Genomic DNA, 17923 nt, shown 5'->3' on the forward strand with positions numbered 1-17923 from the left:
ATTCACACACTCTGGCCTCAGTTCTCAGCTCAAATTCCTCAAGTCTGAGAGAACTGACCTGGTAATAATACATTGCAGGATTCAGGAGTGTAGCTTCTCTCTATTGGACTAGGAGTTCACACTGTAAACTGTAGAAACTGGAGTAAGGTATTTAGAAACTCAGCAGAACAGAAAATGTCACCTTCACACAATAATCTCTTTTCACCTGTTTCTGCCTTTCAGACTTGGCAGCTGACACTACACACAAACACACCCACTTGCAAACATGTTCACACAAACATAAACATGCTCACACACTGGCTTGCCCACACACACAAACATGTTCACACACACAGACATGCTCACACACAAAAACATGCTTACACAGACATGCTCACACACAAACATTTTCACACTCACAAAAATGCTCACACACAAACATTCTTACACACATAAACATGCTCACAAACACACACTCTCACACACACACACACACTAACACTCACACACACACACACTCACACACACACACACACACACAAACATACACACACACACGTGTCTGATCTTCAGTCTGACAGTGAGAGAAACTGATGCAGAAGCTCCAGAGCAGTTCATCTTCAACTATAGAAAAGGAGGAAGTTTTTAATCTCTTTAGTTTCAGTTTAACTTTCATTACTTTCTTCCTCTCCTCCAACATCTCAGTGATCAGAGAGTCAGGATTCAGGAGCTCAGTATTATTATAAAGTGATGAAGAGAAGAAAGAAGAAGAGATAGAAAATACAAGCAGAATGTTTACTGATATTTTGTGATTTCAGTATTTTAAATGTTTTATTTTGTCTCCTCCAGTTGTCTCCTCTTCATTCAGCTGGTGAGCTCATTATTCTGATTAAATCTCTCAATCTCTTTATTAAACAGTATTAATATGATTATAAATCTATAAATGAATATCAGTGTGTGTAAATGCTGTTCAGAAAGTTTATATCAATTTAATCTCTCTCTCTCTCTTTTTCTCTCTCTTTCTCTCTCTCTCTGTTCTTCACACACTCTACTGTTAGTAATATCAGTATTTTAATATTGATACAGAAGCAGTTATTAATAATTTATAATACAGTATGACATCATGCATGAAATCTTCACACTGTTTTATTCTCTTCTACAGAGGGACAGAAAATGGACAGAAGAGGAGAGAATAAAAATGGAGGAATCTGCTCTGCTGACCGGTGAGGATAGACATAGATATTTCTGAATGTGGTTAATTATATTGTATTTTGTATTGTATTATATTGAATCAGTGGTGAGATTATTAAGAAATGAATATATTATTGTTAATTATGTGATTCATTATTTATAACAGTCTCAGATTAATGATTTTAAATATGAATTTGGATGTAGAATCATTTCAGGTATGAAGAACTGAATGAAAGACCTTTTTATGATGTGTGTATGTGTGTGTGTGTGTGTGTATAACCAAGCTTTAAAATGTTTTAAGCCAAACAAAAGAGCCACAACAGAAACTGATAAAACTGGTGTTAAAGGGCATTTATTTTGTGTAGCAAAATTGCAGCAGTGTACTACCTGTGTCCAACTGAATAAGAGTTTAGTGGACTGGAGCGTTTCTTTCTCTCAGCAATGTATAAAAGATATCAATTATATTTTATATACAGAGACACTTATGAAAATAATATGTGTATAAACAAAAAAACAATATATATATAATGTACACAGTCACACTTCCCTGAATTCACCTTGTATGAATGAGATTAAACCCATATATATATATATATATTCACAATTCAACAATATGGAAGAGCTCTTCAACCTTGAAAACTACTTTTTTTCAGAGAACAGTTCCTTTGAGTGTTCGTGAAGTAGACAAAAAAAGGGATTGAAACAGTCCTTGAACAATTTGCAAAAAAAAAACAACTCAATTCTGTATACTTAAGTGATCCAAGACAGGTTTAGAGCAGATACGGCCGTCTCACTCTCCCTCACTCTACGTCTCACTCTCCACCTCACTCTCTCTCTCTCTCTCAGCGCGACCCAGAAGCCAGTCTGGGAACTAGCTTGAGCACACCGCCAGTCTAGCAGGAGATCAGTAAACACGAGTTAATAATATGACGACGGCTGGAGCTAGCTGCAGCTATCAGACCTCTCTCTCCCTTCGCGCCTAATCGTCTGAGCAGAGTTTAATCTTATACAGAGAACACTAAATCAATAATACACATGAATAAAATTAAAATACCCAAATACTGTTTTACAATACGCTTATTAAACAAACATTCACTTCAGAGACTTCAGACACAGCATCCTGAAGCTTTTCTTGCCATCTCGTGGGACTTTAACAACGTCACACTGGACTCAGTACTCCCTGCTTTCCACCAGTATGTGAACTGTCCCACCAGGAAGAACAGAACTATTGATCTCCTTTACTCCAACCTAAATGATGCATACACCGCCACACCTCTACCCCCTCTGGGAAAATCTGACCACAACCTGATCTACCTGCAGCCCCAGTACAAGCCCCAGGTCCGTAGACAACCTGCATCTACATACTCCTTCAGGAAATGGTCTCCTGATGCTGAAGCAGCTCTTAGGGACTGTTTTGAGTCCACTGAATGGAGTGTATTGCAGGAGCCATACGGGGAGGACATTGAGGGGATTACACATTGCATGACGGACTACATGAACTTTTGCATGGACATTGTTGTTCCTGTGAAAACTGTGCGTTGTTTTGCTAACAACAAGCCCTGGATAACCAGCAATGTTAAAGGCCTTCTAAACAAGAAGAAGAGGGCCTTTAAAGATAACAACCAGGAGGAGCTTAGGAGCGTACAGAGGGAGCTCAAGGTCCATTTGCGAGAGGCCAAGGAGTCCTACAGGAAGAAGGTGGAGCAGAAGCTGAGAGAAAATGACATGAGGGAGGTATGGAATGGAATGAAGACAATCACTGGCTGTAAGCAGAGGATGGACAGTGCTGCAGATGGTGAAGTACAGAGAGCCAATGAGTTCAACACCTTCTACAACCGGTTTGACTGCCCTGTTCAAGACCCTACAGCTCTGGCAGACACCTCCTCCACACCCCCCCTCATCTCATCAAGCAACTCAGCCCCTGCTCCCCCCTCCTCCCCACACTCAGCTGTCCTGACCACCAGCACCACTGTGGAAGACAACATGCCTGGTTCCAGTACCCAAAAAGACGCATCCCAGTGAGCTCAATGACTTCAGGCCGGTCGCTCTTACATCACATATCATGAAGACCCTGGAACTTCTGCTTCTACACCACCTCAGACCCCAGGTTCAACATGCAATGGACCCCTTGCAATTCGCCTACAGAGAGAAAGTGGGAGTGGATGATGCCATACTGTACTTTCTCCACCGGACCCACTCTCATCTGGACAGAGGACGCAGCACTGTGAGAGTCATGTTCTTTGATTTTTCCAGTGCTTTCAACTAGGGCTGTGACGATAATTTTATTACCGCAATACCGCGGTTATGGGAGTCACCGCGGTGATGAGCTCATTACCGTCATTACCGCATTTTTTTATGGCTGTCAAATCTGATTGACTGCGTTTTGAGCGGTAGTAAAATGCTCCATATAAGCACAACTGTGGTGAATTCAGTATTAATATGTCAAGTGTAAGTCCTACACTATAGGGCTGTGCAATATATCAAATACATTTTGATCGCGATAGATATTGGTGTCAAAGGATCTCAAAATTCATAATATCGAATATAAAAATTTTTGTCATTTATCTGTGCTGCCGCTGCACTGGCGCGGCAGCGAATGGGTTAAGCAAAACGCGGTGCGTGGTACTCATTGAGGTCAGAACAGCTCTGGAGTCTCCTGCTCACTTCGTCTCCATTGAGGCTGCTGAAGAGAGTGAAGATTAGCAGCACTAATATTGGCTTGGAAATGGAAGCTACAGGGCAGGCTCAGTTAGTTGAGAAAAAAGGAAGAAAAAGACTCAGGACAGAAGAGAATCATCTGCAAGATTTGCCGGAAAGTGGTGTCTGCACCTCTCGCCAACACATCAAACTAATTCACCCACCTCAAGGTAAACCATAGAGCCATGTAAGGTGTTCCGTGGTCACATTTTGAGAAAGTAAAATATATTAATTCATTGTCTGGCTGCTGGCTGTTCTGCGTGAGCACCGCGGAGAACGCGCGGCATTGCGCCTCAGTCTTGGTAAAAATAGTAAGGTTGGTTGAAGTGTAGTTCAAACAGCAAAGCAATGATATAAAACTATAACCACCATCTTTACTGAAATGTTGTTATCTGACCAAGTCTGAGGTAAAATGCGCTGCGCCTTGTCTCTTTCACAGCACGCGGAACTGAGTTCAGAACCGCTACAAATATAACCATATAAAACTCAGTTCAGATAAATAAACTTCAGATGAGTAAGGACACGTAAAGTGAAACAAAAATTGTCAAACATAAAGGACAGGTTTCTATTATTTTAAAATGGAACTAATGTCTTTTTTTTGGTCGGTTGTCTCTTGCGAGCCGATTTCTTAACGTCACGACATTTTAATCAACATATTATATGACGCGGGTCCCGTCAGGATATCTTGCGGCACAGACAGAACTGAATTGTTATTGGCGGGAACAGGAGTTTAATCAATCCAGAGGATGTGGGAGCACATTAATAAATAGTTAAGAAAATTGTAATAATCACGCAGTGATTCTCATGCACGCAACAAAAAAACCCTAAGCACAAAAAAGGAGCGGAGAATGGACCGACACGCGCACACACACACCGATTTTTTTTTTTTGTAATGTGGTAAGAAATGTGACCGCACTATTCAGCGCGGTTTTAATAAATATTTTTTTTTATTTTAAGCACTAAATGTAATTTATTAAATTTATTTAGGACCGCGGGGCAGGTGCGGCAAAACTGTGTATGTGGCGGGCTGATGCGGGATTAAAGGAAGGATTTTTTTTGCGGAACGGTAACGGGACAAAAAAGAAATGATGTCTGAATTAATTTCCTCCAATCGAATATAATTTAACATGGTTTAAGAATATAAAATAATTTATAAACAAACGAAATATTTAATATTGAGCTAATAGCCCAAGTGCAAAAATACAAAATCTGTAATACTCTGCACTGCACAATTCAAACGAAATAGCCGTAACGCAGCTGCGCTCCTGCCCTGCGATGCAGCCGAAGCCTGGTGTGAGGCAGCAGAAATTCTGGGGTGAAAACTACATAACTACACAACATAAGGAGACATAATGCACTCCAAATATTCAGGAGGGAAGTGAAATAAATGATACTGTACAGATATAATCTGTATCTAGTAGATATTTAAGGGGTGAGAAAGGGGTGAGAAATATATTTTTTTCGGGGCCGGGGGTCAGTGGAAAATTTAGCTGTGGATTAATTCGTCTTTTTTTTTTTAAACTAATATTAGAATATTCACTACCAATTACTGCCGAATATCCTGAGCTGAATTTGTGGTGTTTTTTTTTTGGGGGGGGGGGTCTCGCGGTTAACCGCAATATCGCGGTGATGCGTTAGTTTTTTACCGCGGTTATAAAAAATCAATACCGCCCCAGCCCTACTTTCAACACCATTCAGCCTCTCCTACTGAAAGACAAGCTGGTGGGGATGCAGGTGGATCCATTTTTGGTTTCCTGGATCACATACTACCTCACTGACAGACCTCAGTATGTCAGGTTGAAGGACTGTACATCAGAGACTGTGGTCTGCAGCACAGGAGCACCACAGGGGACTGTGCTCTCCCCGTTCCTTTTTACACTCTACACCTCAGACTTCCAGTAAAACTCTGAGACGTACCACATGCAGAAGTTTTCGGACGACACTGCCATTGTGGCATGTATACGGGGAGGAAAGGAGGAGGAGTACAGACACCTTGTGAATGACTTTGTGGCGTGGTGCAATAGGAACAACCTGCTGTTGAACACCTCCAAGACCAAGGAGATGGTGGTGGACTTCCGCAGGGCCAGGCCACCCACACAGCAAGTATCTATTGTGGGAGTTGATGTGGAGATGGTAAAGACCTACAGGTATCTCGGACTGCATCTGGATGATAGGCTGGACTGGTCAGCCAACACAGACATCCTGTACAGGAAGGGACAGAGCCGGCTCTACTTCCTGAGGAGGCTGGGGTCTTTTAACATCTGTCGGAAGCTCCTGCTAATGTTTTATCGGACTGTGGTGTCCAGCTGTCTTTTCTATGCTGTGGTGTGCTGGGGAGGAAGCATGAAGAAGAGGGACGAGATGCGTCTGGACAAGTTGGTCAGGCGTGCGGGGTCCGTGGTTGGCGTGGAGCTGGACTCTGTGGTAACGGTGGCAGAGAGGAGGACACTGCAAAAACTACTCTCCATCATGGATGATGCGGGTCACCCATTGCATTCCATCATCATGGACCAAAGGAGCAGTTTCAGTGGCAGATTCTTGTCACAGAGCTGCTCTACGGACAGACTGAGAAGATCGTTTGTTCCGAGAGCCATCAGACTCTTCAACTCCTCCCAGTGGAGCCGGAAGAGAGAAGACAGATAAGGGAACGAGTCTCATATATGCTTTCTTAATCACAGCCTTCTTTTTATCTGGACTGGAAAAACATTTTACTGTACATCCTGTACATTTGCACCCCTGGACACTACGCACCTAACTTAAAAACAATACTTGCACGTGTTTATGTTTAATATAGTCATATCTGCTAATACCTCCTATACATATCTATGACTGTTTACTTCCACACTTTCTATAGTTTTTTGTATTTATATATTTATGTATATATTTTTAAGTATCAGTTTAGAATTTTATAGTTTAGAGTCTTTTATCCCTCAATGGGCTCTTGTATTGTACTACACTTATTGTTTGTTTCTATTATGTTGTGTAACTGCTACAGGCTGCTAAATTTCCTTCTGGATCAATAAAGTATCTATCTATCTATCTATCTATCTATCTATCTATCTATCTATCTATCTTTAGAACTTTTAGAAAACACCTCTAGTATTTCACTTAAAACACTTTAACTAAATGCTTATATTTAAAGCATATAAAGAGCATTTAAAGTCATTAAAATACATTTAACATTTCAGTCAAAACACTTGAATTATATGCTTCTATTTAAAGCATAAACAGAGCGATTAAAGTTAATAAAACACTTAATATGTCACCCAAAACTCTGGAACTAAATGCTTATATTTAAAGCATATACAGAGCATTTTAAGTAATTAAAATACACTTAATATTTTACTCAAACATTTGAGTTGCATGCTTAAAGCATGTAGAGAGCATATAATCCACTAATACAGACCAGATAAACTAGAGTTTCAAGCTTAAACTGAACGTACTTCAGCAGAACTTTTAAACACATTTAGTGCTATTTTTATGAAACAAATAAAACATATAAAGCTCTTCATAATTATGCACTAGGATGCCCTATAAGCGGGCAATGCTCACCTAGCAGGAGAATCAGTAAACACGAGTTAATAATATGAGGGCAGCTGCAGCTATCAGACCTCTTCGCGCCTAATCGTCTGAGCCTCGTGCTCTCCTGCCTATGCATTCCTACGGGAGCTGCGTGATTTTGCCGTAAAGCAGACAGAACTGACAGTGTGCAGAGTGTGTGTGAAAACTGCTGCGGTTTTCTTAAAGGGGCAGCGCTTGATTAAGGGGTAACCTTACATTTAATGGCTAGAATACAGCTGGGTTACACTCACATGCAGCCTGTCTTTTTCACTACCTTCAGTTCAGAAGAGACAGTTAAAATGCAGTTAAAGAGTTCCAGGGACATAGGTAGACTTTGCTTAAATAAACATCCACTAAACCTCAAGAAAGCATCTGCGTGTAAACAGAAGTTTGGCTGGGAAATCTAGTAAAAATTGTTTTTAGAGTTTGACACTTTCATTTTCTGTTAAAAGCAGTGTTATCTCTTGTTTCCTAGTTGTTGTATTGATTTGAATTAAGATAACAACAATAAACAATTATGAACTCCTGCACGCTTTATTTTTTTGTAAATCCGTTAAATAAAAAAGTAAAAACTACATATTATACAGCAGGGGTGTCAAACTCATTTTGGCCGAGGGCCACATTGGCATATTGGCTGTCCTCTCAGGGCCAGATGTAACTTATAAATGTAATAAAATGTAACCAAATGTAATATAAAATGAATATAATTACTCCTTAATGTTAAATAACTCTCAATATATTATTTATTCAATCAAATATTACAGTTGCATGGAAAATATGTTTGCTTGTTGCTCTATTAACATAAATCCTTTTAATTTGTCATGTTATGAAATCCAAAAACTCCATCAATCAAGAACCAAACTATACAAGTGAATAGAAATTACATCAAATACAAGTTATATTAACTTTGATCAAAACGTTTGATACTGAAATAAGGCTTAATAAATATAAAATCAAAAATTGTGAGCTGTTAAGAACATGTGACAGATTTAGCATTTCCTCAGATTTAGCATTTCCTCAGATTTAGCAGTTCCTCATCCAACCATTAGTGGGAGCTGCAGCAGCACAAGCCCGCAGTCTTTACTGAGTCAGAGCTACAGCCCAGCCACGTCAGAGCTACAGCCCAGCCACGGGCTACAGGACTCAGCTGAGCCAGTCTGGAGCGGTTTTAAAAATTTTAAGTTCTTCTGTGTATGAAATAAAATAACCCCAGTAACCGGATAATACAGCTCTCTACAGTTCATATTTCAGCCCAAGCAGCTAACAGCTGCAGTTTAGAGCAGCCGTCACAGAGTCACTGCTGGGATTACATTATAAACAGGTTAGTTAGCGCGCTGCTAACCTCAGGATGTTTATAACTACGGAGTTTAGAACACACCACGGCTGCAAGGTTAGACTGTTGAAGGCTACTGAAGACTATTAAAGGCTATTGGAGGTTATTAAAAGGGTTATTGGGGGCAGAAATCAGTAAAGGCTGGTTAGATAAGTGATTCACGTCCTCGTCCTTTTCTGCGGTGAAACTGCGACTAGCGCTGTCACAGTGATGTTTATTAACCTCATTAAAACAGATTTTGTCAGCTATTGTCTTATAAATATTTACACAGAACTTATATCTCTCCTAAAAAGCGTCTATTTTGGTCAGTAACACTCTTCGTAACACAAAAGGCTTACCGGTCTTTCGCCTTGAAGCACAGCCGTCCGTCTGCATCAACTTTTCTTTTTCTGGACATTATGGGATAAACATTTGTATGTCTCAATTCCACCCGCGAAGTTACACCTTCCCTCCGGCAGGGTTTCCACATCAATGACTGCACTGCCGTGTAGTGGCAGTAAGCCGTAACTTCGCGGGTAACACAATCGACAAGCATTGTGGGAAATGTAGTTTTTGGTCAAAGAACGCTTCTGACCTATTTATTATAGACACTAAGATCTTACAAGCTCTACTTAAATAATAATGGAATAAAATTCCAGTCCCTTCTATGGCCACAGGTATATAAAATAAAGCACATAGTCATGCAGACTGCTCCTACAAACATTAGTGAAAGAATGGGTCTCTCTCAGAAGCTCAGTGAAATCCAGTCTGGTACCAATATAGGATGCAGCACTTCTTTAAGTTCAGTCCTGAACTTTCCTCACTACTAAATATTCCACAGTCAACCGTCAGTGCTATTATGACAAAGTGGAGGCGACTGGAAACAACATCAACTCGCTTTGTCAACATGAAACAACAGATTGGGGTCAGTGGATGATGAGGTGCATAGTGTGGAGAGGTTGCTAGTTTCTGTAGAGTCAATCACTACAGATCTCCAAACTTGAAGTGGCCTTCAGATCAGCTCAGGAACAGTATGCGAGTAGATACTTTTGGCAATATGGTGTACTTAAAATAAGGGAGGGCTTTCATCCAAAAAGATTTGTTTGTTAAACAGCTTAAAGCTCAATGTCTACAGAAGCACCATTACAAAAATATCTAAATATTTATTGGTAAAAAACCCAACATGCACCAAGTCCAAACGCATTTCTGTACAAATAGACATTTCCTACATTTTACATTTTAAATATTGCAAAGGATTGTTTTACTCATTAAAATAGTGCAAAAAAACATCTGCAAAATATTTTTCAATCATTTGAAGAACTTGTGTGATTCTTTAAGTTGTCATGGTTCTATATAAAACAATTGCCTGTATTAACAATTATTTAAGAAAATGTTTTACAGTATTTAAACCCATCTGTAACATTGAAACACTATAAACACTGATGTGGCATAGGTAATGTATTACTCTCTATAGGTGTACAAAATAACATAAAATATTTAGAGAAATGTACTAAAATTACCCAACCATGTAGTGTTTATTTATAATACCAAATTGCACACACACATAAACAAAATCAACACAATAGAGAATAGTACAGAACGAGTTACCTGAACGTTTGTGTTGCCTGCACTGTTGTTCCAGGTAAAAAATGTTTGTTTTTTTTTTTTCAGAAGAGGAGCTTTCTGGAGAATCTAAGTCAAAACCATCATACACTGATGCTGCAGAAGTGAGTGCCATGTTTATTAAACTGAAGCCTGTAAAGATAAAGTAATTCAAAACAAAGAAATATCAGAAAACTAATAAAACCTGAATTTTAATTTTAAAAACACTTCACAATAGAGATACATTATTACAGGAACATTATTAATGTTTACAAATGTTTTAACTAATGTCAATTAATTATTATTTATAACATTCGTAAACATTTAAATTGAGTAATGTTTAATTAGTGTTAATTAACATTTACCAATATATAATTAGTTGAGGCATTACTGAACCATTTAACAATGTTTATTACTGTTGTAAGTACTGTTAATTGTGTTAGCGAAATGTGTGTGTATTGAAATAATATGAGGCTTAAAGATTCCACAAATTAACACAATTTTCTGAGGTTAGAATCAAAAGTGTGTGACATGTTTAGGTTAAAATACCTCAATGATCAACCGCCAAGAACACCATAAACCTGCGTCAGCAGCTCTGTTCAGAACGGCTGGTTTGATTGTCTTTTTTTTATTATTATAATGATATTCCGTGAAATGAGACACTGCTCAGCCAAGCCTTTATCTGCCAGACTTGCAAATGTAACTTGTAATTAACTGCAGTTAAGCTATCTCCCACTCTTCCCATATTTAAATCAAATCTTAAAACTCATCTATTCTCTCCAGTGTTGGGAGTAACTCCGTTACTAACGCCGTTACTTTTTTTCAGTAACGAGTAATCTAACTAATTACTATGACTGTAACTATAACGCCGTTACCATTTCCGACACCCCGTTACTGCACGTTACTTTAGCCGCTCTATGAACTTTTTTTTTTTTATTTCGCTTTGCCCTGGTTAACCCCTCCTCTGTCCGGTGAACTTGAGCTTCTGGCCGCTGTGCCTGTGGTTTGGCGTGGTGAAGTGAGGCACAATTGTGACGATTTGCTGCTCTAATCAATTCAGTGATTGCCGTGGACAACCCAAGTTCCGAATTAAGGACGTTAAGCTCTTTTTAGCTGCTCCGGTTTTTGTGGTGCTGCTGCTTTCTATTTTAGAGCTTAGATTCTCTGCCCGAATCCCACCTGACCTGAGGACCGACCCGAAATCAGGCAAATTTTTATTTTATATAAAGCTCTGGTGTGATAATCACAATGTTGCTAAGTAACCAATTATTATTGTTCACTAAAGCGAACGAAATAGCGAAAATTGAAAGTGAAAAACATTTGTGTTAACTGAATCTAATAAAAACGGTAATTAAAAGGAAAAACATAACTATCTCGAACTGTATTTTGTATTTATAAAACTAACTAAAACGAATTTAAATTACTGATAGAATACCCTCATTTTTGTGTTTAATTTATTTATAAGCGCTGTTGTAAAGCGGAGTTGTACAGCGGGAGTTGTTGTGCCGAGCGCGCGGCACTCGTGGTCCGTTAGTTCTTGTGTAAAGCGCTCGCGCTAGCAAGCCCACCCTAAAATGAACAGAAAAAATAAAAACAAAATAAAATTAAACTATAATAAAAATGAAAACTGTAATCACGTAGCTCTGGGCGCACGTGAACGCCTCCGCGTTTGACTTGCAGCACTGTGTGTAGCTGTTCTTAAAAATCATTTAAATTAAATAATAGTTCTATGCTTCTATGTTACAGTGTTAATTAACATAATTCTGATTATATTTGGCTCATTCAATCAGCCCGAAAACAGACAGTTTATGGAGCGGATCGGGTCAGGCTCATAATGACAGTTTATGGTTCGGGCTTGGGCAGAATGTGCACGGGCTCCGGCTGGGTCGGATTTTTTGGGCACGATCTAAGCTCTATTCTCTTTTGGTGAAGCTGTTATATTAATACCATTTTAACGGGCATTAAATTGTTGTTTTTGTCCATTATTTTGTTTTATATATACATATTTCTTTTGAGTGTGGCTTGGTTTGTTAAATTTCATCCCCAGACGCGTTTTTCCGCTTTTTTCAGTATTACAAGTTTTAGTAATTTTCTTTGGTTGTGTGGAGAATTTCGTTTTATTTTTTTGAAATTCGTTAGATTATATTTTTGTCAACATTTTGGGTTTATTTTCGTTTGTTATTTTTTGTTATTTTTCTAATAATAATAGTAAATGCATAATTGATTTCCTTTTTTTGACGGGCGAATAATAAAAAGTAACGCGATAGTTACTTTTACTGGTAACTAATTACTTTTATAGTGGAGTAACTCCGTTAGTAACTCAGTTACTTTTTTGGAGAAGTAACGAGTAACTATAACTAATTACTTTTTCAAAGTAACGTGCCCAACACTGATTCTCTCTTGCTTATGGTCTCTCTTCTGCTTAACATTATGTTTGATCTCACATACTATAGTACTGCTGAGTTGGAGCTCCACTGTAAATGTTGTACCTGTATTGTCTGTGTATTGTATATCTGTATCTTTGTACCAATAACTGTAAGCGTCTTTGGGTTTTTGAAAAGCGCTATATAAAAATAAAGTATTATTATTATTATTATTTTGAGCTAGTGTGAGATTGACTTGATTGGTGTAGTCAGATGTTTCTTTCAGGCCTATTTTAAGTATATTGTACATGCTAGTCTTATTGGTATAAAATATGCCTCTGTATTCTAAATATATTAGTAAACGTGCAGCTTTACAACACTCAATTGCATTTGATGCATCTATACCCCTTGTCTCATTTATGTGTTAATAAGATGAAGTACAACAGAATCATTTGATTGATTTTATCATTTTTGTAATTTTTTTTCAAAAATAGAAGGAATCTTTGATACCAAAACGTCCTTAAACCATATGTTTTGCACTATAAGGTGCACTGTTTTATAAGATCAATGGACATCTGTTTCCTGGTCTATTTTCATGCATACTCGTCATTTCATACATTTTAAGAGACACCTTTTTTGAATTTCTAATTCAGTAGGTCTCACTGTTAGGTGGTGGTGGGGGGTAGCTAACTAAGTAAAGCTAAGCTAATAAACAAAATTAAAAGACTGTATTTTAAAGTTAAACGAGCGCCGGATGTCAATCTACACAGATTACTCTACTGAAAACTGTTTATTTGGGCGAGTAAAGTGCTTCCATTTATTTACAGTAAGCTTAGATTCCTGAATTTCTCCAGCATTAAGGCTGTTGTTTTGGCATTAGCGGCTAACCATTATCAGTTAACTGAGTAACCCTGAGTGCTCTGGTAAGCCAGGAAGATATTATCTAGCGGTTTGTCCCACATAGCTTCCTTAACATGGTAAACACGCAGGCTAAAGTCCGATATACTCACCTCTGAACACGAAAGAACTAGCTGCAGTTCTAGCCGTGATTAGGAGCAGGCTACAGGTCAATAATACCTCTGAATGGGGAAATAGCAGCTAGTGGCTAATGCTAATGCTACTCCAGTCTCAGTGCTGGAGAGCTAAACTGAAACTCCTGTATTATGCTGTACTTCAACCTGACTGGTACAATTCATACATAAGGCTCACTAGATTAAAAGGCACACTGATGATTTTTGGGGAAATTGATGGATTTTAAGTTCACCTTAAAATTATGGTCAATGGTTTAACATTTGTATTACTTAATAGGTGAAGATGAATTTTAAATAAAATAAATGCTTGTCCTCCTCTGTTCTTCTCTACTTTAGCTGCTCTCAGCAGATACTAAACTGTTCATTCCTGAAGAGACTGAAGTCACTTCAGGGGATGGGACCACCATCTGTTACAGGTAAAATGTTAACTTATGTCAGCTTTGTTTTCTTAACCAGATAGTTTCAACCTAGACTTCCAGTTAATACCTTAGGCTTAAGCTCCTGATTACCTGTGTTCATGTCTGTGAGGAGCTGGAACAGAGAAAACATGGACTGGCTGCTGTTTCCTGGTCTAGATTGAGAATCATGTATATTAAACAAAAAGGATAAGAAACTGAATAAGGTATTAAATATGACAGTTGAGTCTTCTTCCTTGCAGGTTTCATTGCCCTCATGCTGGTCTGTTTCAGTGTAAAATTACCAGCCTTGTGTTTGAGATGAAGGAGAAAGGGGAGGTGCTGTACAGAATTGTCTCCTGGGATGCTCGTCTCCTGGATGGATTAGGTCAGATGCAGCCTGCAGGACCTCTGTATGATATTGACTGCAAAGGATTAATTAGTCATTTGTATCTTCCACACTGTGAGATACTTTCAGGTGAGTTTGTCTCTGAACATTAAAATAAAATTGAGGCTAATTCAAAAGTTTTATTTAATATTTAGTGTAATATAAAATGGTTCAATATAAGATGTTCAAAACATCTTGAGACAGGTAGGCTTCCTTCAAAAAGCTAATAAAAAACACAGAGTAGGGTCATTTGTGATTGATAGAAAGCATAATTACACCCAGTGTTAGTAACATGTCTACTGTCTACAGGGAGCATGCTAACTTTAGCTCATCCATAACGGATGCCTTAGTTGTTTACTCTGCAGACTGTAGACTATTTTAACCACTTATCCTGTTTCTGTTCACATTTTACAGATGAAAGTCAGCAAGCTGTGGTGCATTTCACTGCTGGTAATGTAGAGATCATTCCACCCCTCAGAGTGACGACCACTCATGTGATCATATGCATCCAAGCACTTTCTCTCTTTGGCCTTTTAAGAAATCTATTCTCAGCTAATCCCATCAGTGGCCAAGTATTACTCTTTCATAAAAAACTGTCTGTCAGACAAAGAATGAGTAAACTAAACATCCACCTGTTGCCAAGGAATGTGCCTGTTGAAGAGGTAAACTACAATTCAGAAGTTCATTAAGTGCTTGTAACCCTGTTTTGTGTGGTTGGATTCATTTACAAACAGAGTTCAGAAATCAATATTTGGTGGAATAATCCTGTTTTTGAATCACAATTTTCATGCATCTTGGCATGTTCTCCTCCACCAGTCTTACACACTGCTTTTGGATAACTTTATGCCACTCCTGGTGCAAAAATTCAAGCAGTCCAGTTTGGTTTGATGGTTTGTGATCATCCATTTTCCTCTTGATTATATTCCAGAGGTTTTTAATTTGGTAAAATCAAAGAAACTAATTATTTTTAAGTGGTCTCTTATTTTTTTCCAGAGCTGTTTGTTTTTATTTTATTTATTTTATGTGTTTATTAAGCTTTAAAATATTGTTTTGTTCCTGTAACATTTTTTCTTAAATAATAGCTCTTCTTCAGTGTTGCAATTTTAATTAACATCATTCTGAACAGATGCATTTAAACAGCCCAAAAAAGTTTTAACACTCTACTTTCTAAAAAAATGTCGGGTTTAAATCAGACTCGGGCTAAAAAGGACACTTTATGGGGGGGTGGGGTCGGGATTTTGTGCAGAACGTGCATTGGCTTGGACCAGGTTAGGCTGGATATTTTGGGCCTGATCTAAGCTCTGCCTTGAGGAGGATTCTGAAAACAGTCTCAAGTTCATGGACAGTAACAGAATTTAATGGGGGACTCCCACAGTTTGTCACTGCATTTAATTCTTAACCTCTCATTGTCTGGGGGCCCCAGACCAGCTTTGGGCCCCAAGCAATTGCTTGGTTTCCTTGCTCCATTGCAACTGGCCTGGCAGTGGGCTTCTATTATGCAGTGATAGAGAAATTTTAACACAAGAATCTTAATTTCCTTAATTCTAATCTGACTACTGCAGATTTCACTAAGGTCAGCTTGCACCACTATCACTGCTCTTACTACTGAGGGGGATTTTACTGAGCTATTTATGTTTTTTTTTATTATATACATAGTAAGGTAGAAAACATTGACTTTGACTTTGATTTTCCTGTCCTTCAAGGTGAAGAAAAAACATCCGTCCAGCAAATACATTGACACCAGCTCTAAATGTCAATTGACCCCTGGTAGAAAATACAGGCTTTCCTGTGACCCTTATGTATCTCAGCCAGAGGTAAATTACAGTGCTCACTAGTTAAGTTCCTCACCACAAAGCTTATTATAACATTGCATTCACTTGTAAATAAAATGAGTTGAGATATTTCAGAGACAGTTTAATTTCTTGGAACAAAAAACTCTGTTCTTGTTTTTTCCACAAGGATGAGACATTTGAGTGTGACTATGGTCCCAACTATCATGCTACATTTGAGGTGTTCATAGACATTGATGCTGAGGATGCCAAAATAGGGCTGCTGGATGAAGATGAGCAGGAGGTGTGGAAGCCCCGGCTGGTCTTTCTTACAGGTAGACAAGTGTTCTTGCTTTTTGTATACTGATTTATGTTTACATAAACATACATGACAATTTCTATATTTTCTTTTCAGATATTAGTACACAAGGAGTCAAACTCCAGACAGAAGCAGAATGTAAGACCTTCTGATAATTAATTTTACAAAATTTGCAATAGTGATACCAACAGAAATATTTTATCCTCTTTTACACTATATTGCTAAATGTATTTGCTCACCCCTCCAAATCACTGAACTCAGGTTCCAGTCACTTCTATGGCCACAGGTGTATAAAACCAAGCGCCTATGACTGCTTCTAATAACATCAGTGAAAGAATGGGTCGAGCAGATCCATCTAAGCCTTACATTACCAAACGCAGTGCAGGCTAACAGATACTTTTGGCAATATAGTGTATGATGAATAGGCTTAATTAGCAGGTTAAAATCCATTTACTGTGTCTCTTTATCTATTTATCTGTATTTCAGGTGCTGCATTTGTGGATGCTCACAGGGAACAGCTCATTCAGAGAGTTTCCTCTGTGATGGAGATACTGGACTGTTTAGAAAAGCAAAAAATGATCAGCAAGGAAATGTACGATAACATCAAAGTTACAAAACCATCTCAGGAACAAATGAGGATGTTGTACAATGTGCTTAATTCAGGAGGACGAGCTGTGAAGGTGGAATTCTACAAAATCCTTAAGAAGAAGCAGCAGCTCCTTGTGGATGAACTGGAGGCTGGACCCAGCCAGGCTTAGAGGATATCGTCGCTGTCCAATAAAACATTTTTTGGTCGATTTTTAGTTTACTACATAATTTGAACAGACAAACTGTCCCTTATACTGTGCCTAAATTTCTTGATAAACGGACCAATAGAAACTCTTTAAAATGACTTGAAATAAACTCTTTTTACATTGACTATCATTGAAAGTTTACAAGTTTTTTCTCACTCCTGTAAAGTTGCTGTTTTGGAGTCAAAAGTTTGGACACACCTCTTCTCATTCAATGTGTTTTCTTTTTTTAAATTCTTTTTTTATTAATATTGAAGACGTTAAAACAACACAAGACAAAAAACTCTTACTCTTAATGTATTTCTATAATTAACTGAAATAAAATTTACATTGACTATTTGATGGACGTATATTGTTATGGTACTTAAATTTATTTTGCTGGGTGGCCTAGCGCAGGGTTCCCCTTTTTCTCCAAAATATAGGGGTGGCATAGTCAGTATTACACCTTTTTAGGTGAGGGCTTTGGGTGCTTATTGCAATGCACCTCACCACAGATACAATACAATATTCATATTACTAAAAATA

General features: G+C 38.2%; 1 protein-coding gene across 1 annotated transcript; it reads left to right on the forward strand.

Annotated features, from left to right (window-relative positions):
• The first annotated feature begins 1126 nt into the window (after positions 1–1126).
• On the forward strand, positions 1127–17531 carry LOC125780505 (uncharacterized). The gene is made up of 9 exons (XM_049472867.1): positions 1127–1202; positions 10412–10467; positions 14073–14152; positions 14395–14609; positions 14934–15181; positions 16223–16333; positions 16479–16623; positions 16704–16745; positions 17094–17531. The coding sequence occupies exons 1-9, from the start codon at positions 1178–1180 to the stop codon at positions 17363–17365; spliced, it is 1194 nt and encodes a 397-aa protein (XP_049328824.1). The 5' UTR covers positions 1127–1177; the 3' UTR covers positions 17366–17531.
• Positions 17532–17923: the final 392 nt, after the last annotated feature.

Source organism: Astyanax mexicanus, unplaced genomic scaffold (assembly GCF_023375975.1).
Source record: "Astyanax mexicanus isolate ESR-SI-001 unplaced genomic scaffold, AstMex3_surface scaffold_31, whole genome shotgun sequence".
Taxonomy (NCBI): domain Eukaryota; kingdom Metazoa; phylum Chordata; class Actinopteri; order Characiformes; family Acestrorhamphidae; genus Astyanax; species Astyanax mexicanus.